At 39.8% G+C, this 6,000-nt stretch overlaps 1 protein-coding gene across 2 annotated transcripts in view; it reads left to right on the forward strand.

Moving 5' to 3' along the window:
- zgc:162952 (PKc_LIMK_like_unk domain-containing protein) overlaps positions 1-5,381 on the forward strand; it is a 51,983-nt gene extending 46,602 nt beyond the window's left edge. For both annotated transcript variants that reach the window (XM_068012680.1, XM_068012679.1), the window contains exon 9: positions 369-5,381. In XM_068012680.1, coding sequence (XP_067868781.1) covers positions 369-470 — 102 coding nt within the window. In that variant the 3' untranslated portion in view covers positions 471-5,381. The remainder of the gene's footprint in view (positions 1-368) is intronic.
- The last annotated feature ends 619 nt before the right edge of the window (positions 5,382-6,000 follow it).

Genomic DNA, 6,000 nt, shown 5'->3' on the forward strand with positions numbered 1-6,000 from the left:
CATGGAACAATACCAAACAACATGAGTTTTATAAATGAAAGATTATAAAGTGCCTTAGAATTAGGTGTCCCAAATGTACAATCTTTATTGGTATCATCTCCATGGTATCTGGAGTCTAAACTTCACTAAAACAGTTGATCCAAAACCCCAGTGTAAGTTATACCATAGCCTCACTACTGTGGGGGAAAAAAAGTAATTTCAAATTATAAGATTAAAAAAATTATGCAAGGTAGCCATATGTTGATTCTTTTCTTTCTGTTTGTACAGTCTTATTTTAGCTCTACACCATGCAGTGTATTTTTTTTAAATTTCAGATGTCCCCATAAAGGTAATAGAACTCAAACATGTCTTCTGCTCTTTCTTCACAGATCGATGCCTTTAAGAGACCGTCCTTCACTGAGTTACTGGACCAACTTGAGGAGGTAGCTGAAAGTTTGGAGTCAAATAAGGACAATCAGATCCTTGTGTGAATTTTTCAAAGTTTGACTCAGCGACAAAGCCTTATGTGGGTGATAACAATTACTGTTATCACCATATAGTATATTAACACAAAGAGGAAAAATAGATCTGTGACCTGTGGGAATTCAGCATGTGCGAGAAAGAGCTGGTTCACTCATGATAGTGAAAGCACACACTCAATCATCTAACTACATCAATTTGTTAACAATCATGGGGGTTGTTAATTTGGACTTTGGGTTATAAAGTAAAATGGGCAATATAGATTCAGCAATAGATATATATATATAGTTTTGGATTTTTATTTCCATTAATGGAAATAAAATTCAGGAGAGATGTATAATGGGTTGCTGATTTGATATTGGCCAGTTTTACACGGTTACCCAAAGTCCTAATTGCCCATCTTTGCTAAAGTACATCTGCAACAGAATTCAAGGTCTTAATGTGTAGCATTTGTTGGAAAACTGCCATTGCGAATCTGTATTGTGGGTTACCAGGCAGATAAGTGTTTTCACTCAATTTATTATACCTGATGGACTGTAATGTACATCATACAAAATGCTCTCATAGGAGATGCAACTTTTATGAAGCTAAGGCAACAAGTGTCAGTTCACTGACTAACCCTGTTTTTAAGTGAATTTTCTCTGCTGTGTTCTTCAGTACGTGCTTTAATCACTTCATGCTGATTTTCTGCAATTTGCTAATGTTGAATAATTTAAAACAAGAATCAGAGAAAGAGGCCACATCATACATTAAATTTGCGTGAGCAATATTACCTGATTTTTTTTTTTGCTCAAATAAAAAATGACCTCCAAGGGTTAGCAGTAATGTTTGGTGAACTGATAGTAGTTCAGGTTTACAATTCAAATCAACTATTGTCCATAAACACCAAGGTCAGTTCTGGTCCATGGAAGTGCCTCACCCACAAGCAATTATTGTGCAGCAGAAAGATTCAGCAGGTATGGATCTGAATTCTAAACAGGTGTATCTGTCAGTCGACTGGAAATTCAGACCAAGGCTCGGTAAAGCCAATATTGGTAGCGTCTCTCCGGATTAGCCAAATCCTTGTGGATTCAACTTTTTGAACCCAATGTTTTGTTCAGCCTTCAGTGATACCATAGCAGCCTTACCAAATAATGCCTCATATTTACTATATGTGTGCGCTGAAGGCAGCATTGTGCCCCTACCAAGCTTCACAAGTGGACAGAATCAGAAATCATTTCTGAGCCAAGAATTATAATATTTTTCAAAAAGACAAGTTTATTGTGATTAAATCTATCTGGAATTTAATGAAAGAGTAGTTCCTTGGTGAATCAAGCTAACATCCTCCTTTATTAGGTGACTTTCCAGTGCATACAATAGTAATTAATTATCCTCTGATATATATGTTTAGCAAACTAATTATCTGAAAAGGTTGTTTTAACATAGCAGGCACATCTTATCAAGTACCGTAAGTATTGCTCATACTGAGAAATTATCAAAAGTAATTACTATCTGCTTCAATGATGGAGTAATTATTCATTATCCTAATACGACCTGATTATTCAGTGTTCTGTTGGAAAGGGCAGGGATGTGCTGAAGTTGGATGTAGAAGCTCCTTGATGGTTCAGTTAGTAAGAACTTGTATTTATAGAGCACCTTTCACAACCTCAGGATGTTCCAAAGCGCTTTACAGCCGATTAAGTACTTTCAAAGTCTAGTCACTAATGTAATGTAGGAAGTGCAGCAACCAATAGGCCTACAGCAACATCCCACAGAGATAATGACCAGAAAATCTGTTTTTTTTAAAGTGAATATTGGTTGAGGGATAAATATTGGCCAAGAAAGCAATTAAAAGTCACAGCATCTGAAATCTTATCCATATAGATAAACAAGTCTGTAGGTTTGTTCTTGGTCTGTACTATGCTAGCTAATCTCATTTAGAGTAATGGTACAAATGGCTTTGGCAAATATGTGCTAGGGAGGGGAAAAAAAGAAAGCAATCCGCTTCCCACCCCATTTGGTAGATCCCTGCTGGAAAGTACGCATGTGCGAATCAGGTGAGGAAAGGACTGGGCTTAGTTGTGATGCTGTCCACTGCTAAATAGCCTGAAGTCGCTTCGAGGATGACACATAAATAACAGACACTTAGTTAAGGTATTGAGGGTGCCCAGCACTTGTGCAATTGTACCCAGCATAGGTCAGTACCTTCAAGAGAAAAGGGCAGAAGGAAAAGATAGAGGTGAACTCAGTGATCATATTTTTAAATTACTAGCAGCTGGGCAAAAATACCAATAAAGAAAAAAAACTGAGTTTAAAGACAGAAAATTCTCCCTTGGCTTTCTTGAACTCCATTTTGGTACTATTAAATCACATTACAAAATACCTCGGTAAAGTGGTGAAAGTTTTGTGCAGTTCATAAATACATTTTGGATGTCTAGTGCCACTTTTGGTGTCCCAAATTTGTGGAATACAACTGGCGTCCTCTCAATTCTCAGTTGGTTTAAAATCTCTGCCACTGCTGGTTTGGGATGGTGCATCTATTGTGATTACTAATGATATGATGCAGCAATTGTCATTGCTGACTGTTTTCAAATCCAGTCACTGAAGGTAAAGAACACGGCTTCAGATATTGTACAGTCCCTTACATAACTCTGCAGGTGATTTAACACTTTGATTACTGAATTATTTCCTTCATGCTGTCTGCCATAGAACAAATATAACTTAAGCATATTGACATTTCTAATGCAGACTGTAAAAGTAGATTTGTAGTATTTGATATTGTAAGATTATAATGTGGATTTGCAGTATTTAATGCTCTATTATAATGTAGAATATGAAAACTGGAGGGAAATGTAGCATATTTCTTAATTTGCAGTATTTTCTGTATAAATTGGTTATTTTATTTTGATGCTGAATTGCTTGGAGGTTCTCTGATTTAATTGGCTGTTCCAAGTGCAATAAAATTATTATTCTTTGTGTCAAGAGTATTTGACCACCAACCTTTAGGTGAAACCTTCTAATGAGCATTTTTGGGATTTCCTTAAATTAGAGAAATAAAAGCTGCCATGTTTTGTGAAATACTAGAGATATAGGGCTATATTTTACCAGCTCGCCGCTGATCTCAGCTATGAGCTTCAAAGATGGCGGGGCGCACGCACGGGATTTATTCTGCAGAGCCGCCGCAATATTAAACGTGGTGGCTCATTTACAAGGGGCGGGGTGGACCGCCCCCCCCCACCCCCCCAACCCCCGATGACGTGCTAGGGGCGGGTGGTCCATCCCTGGCAATGGCATCTGGCGCCACTGTGCAAGCGCCATTTTTAAAGGGCTTCAAGCCCTTCCATTGAATTTGAATTTTTAAAGTTATAGGCATCATAAATTTAAAATAAAATTTTTTATAATAGTTTCAAGCCCCTCTTCCCCCCCACCAATGACTAAACAATTCACTCCTTGCACTCAGCCCACCCCCAATATACTTACCTTGTGCACCTGACCTTCCCTCCCCCCCCCATCCAAAGTTCACAAACTTTAATCTTTACCCCTTCCCACAACCCCTTAGACCAATAAAATTAGTTTGACCAAACTGGCCCCCAGCCCCGCACAGATGAACTTACCTGCTCCCCCCTCCCCACCAGTGTCCTGCCTCACATCACTGGGCAGAGATCGGACGGTGGAGAGTGCCGGCCACCGACCGCAGTGTCAGAGCAGGACAGCCAGCGGGACCAGGTAAGTAATTAATGTGCTCATTAACATTAATTAACATTAAAATGGCGCTCCCATCGCTGAGCAAGGGGCGGGATGGTGGGCCGCTACTAGGCCTCCCCGCCACCGGTAATCTAGGGCGCGGTCTTCCCGATGTCGGGGAGTGTGGCGACCCTCTCCCGGAGGCCTTTTCCGGGCCCCCCTGCCACAACGCCCAATGTCAGGGGGTCAGTAAAATTCAGCCCATAATGTATCAAAAACTGTGCCAGAATGTGGTAGGGCTTATGTGCCCGCTGTTGTTACAACACAGTGATTCCTTAGTCTAGGTTGAGCAGTCTGAGCAATTTACTGAGTGGAGCCTGGGCTCTTTTCCCCTCAGGAAGTTGGGAAGTTCAGAAAACCCTCAGGAAAGAGAGACTTTGAGCTGCTGTCATTTCCCCCATGCTGCTAGCTCAGCATTGACTGAGTCTAGGCAATAAGTTTCTTGTCAGCTGCCTCAACAGGGAAATTAGTATGAATAGGGACCATTTTATAAAAAGAAACTTCAGTGGATATTTAAATTGTAAAATATAAAAAAAATGTAAGGGTTTTTTTTTACAGGAAGTCATTTAGGGCCATAAAACCTATCAGAAACTAGTTTAAAATGTTCAACCATGAAACTGGTTGACTAAGGAAGGAACTGCATTGCATTGGTTTTTGTGCTACTTAAGAGTTTCATTGCAAAGGAGTATTTGACTCATTTGTTCATTATGTATGCCAAGAAATCAATCTGTGGTTTTATGATCTTGTTCAGAGTTTGATCTCACTTGTTTTCATTACATTTGTTTATAACTAAGTATTTGTGGTAGCTTTGAAAGTGTTGTATATAATGTACAGTACAATCATGGACTGATGGTACGTATATAGATATGTGGATGCTTATAGACTAAAGTATGTGGTTTGATCAGTACCTGCTGGTTTTATAGATGGTGCTAAAATATTGAAAACTATTGTACAGAACTGAACATATTCAAGTGGCTGCTTTTTGCCTTGCATTTGACTTTTGCAGTTGAAAACTTGAGCTGGTTGATACTTATTGCTAAAAACATTTAATAATGCATATTTGGTTAAAATGAATATTACTTTACTGTCTCAATTATCTTTTTAAAACTTCAGTGTCTGCATTAGTCAAGGATAACAAGGGGATTTTCCCCCACCAATACATATAATAGTTTTAAAAACAATAAAGTAAAATGGAAGAAGTGTTGGATTTTGTATACTTTATTTACTGAAGGAATGAATGTATTTAGGATAGCTTTAGTAAAAACCAGGTTGATATTCAAATTAACAGGAGGATCGGGCCTGGCCCTGCCAGCATCAAGGTCCATGGCGGGCTGCATCTGGGGCCATCTTCAGGCTCGACCCCCTATGCAGCGAGTGGTAATAACCTGGAACTCGCTGCCCACAAGGGTGGTGGAAGCGAAGACGATCAATGCCTTCAACAGGAAGTTGGATGACCACCTGAGAGAAATAGACTTGCAGAGCTGCGGGGATCAAGCAGGGGAGTGGGACATCATAGCTCTGTGAAGAGCCGGCATGGACTCACTGGGCCAAATGGCCTCCTTCTGTGCTGTAAACGACTGAGTCTATGATTGCCTGGAGGCAGGAATGCATTGGGCCGTGACCCGACACCCTCATTTCAGAATTTCCTCCTGGTCCTGCCTTCAAGCCCCCCTCCCAACCAAAGTATTGCACTGGGTTCATGAACACCTTTCATTCTTCAAAAAGTCAAAATACTTTTAAGAACAGCCAAGCTCCAATGAACAATGTATGCTTTCCCTATAATAAACAAGACGATATCTGTAATAAAAACAACAAGTG

The sequence above is a fragment of the Heterodontus francisci genome, chromosome 32 (genome assembly GCF_036365525.1).
Source record: "Heterodontus francisci isolate sHetFra1 chromosome 32, sHetFra1.hap1, whole genome shotgun sequence".
Classification (NCBI taxonomy): Eukaryota; Metazoa; Chordata; class Chondrichthyes; order Heterodontiformes; family Heterodontidae; genus Heterodontus; species Heterodontus francisci.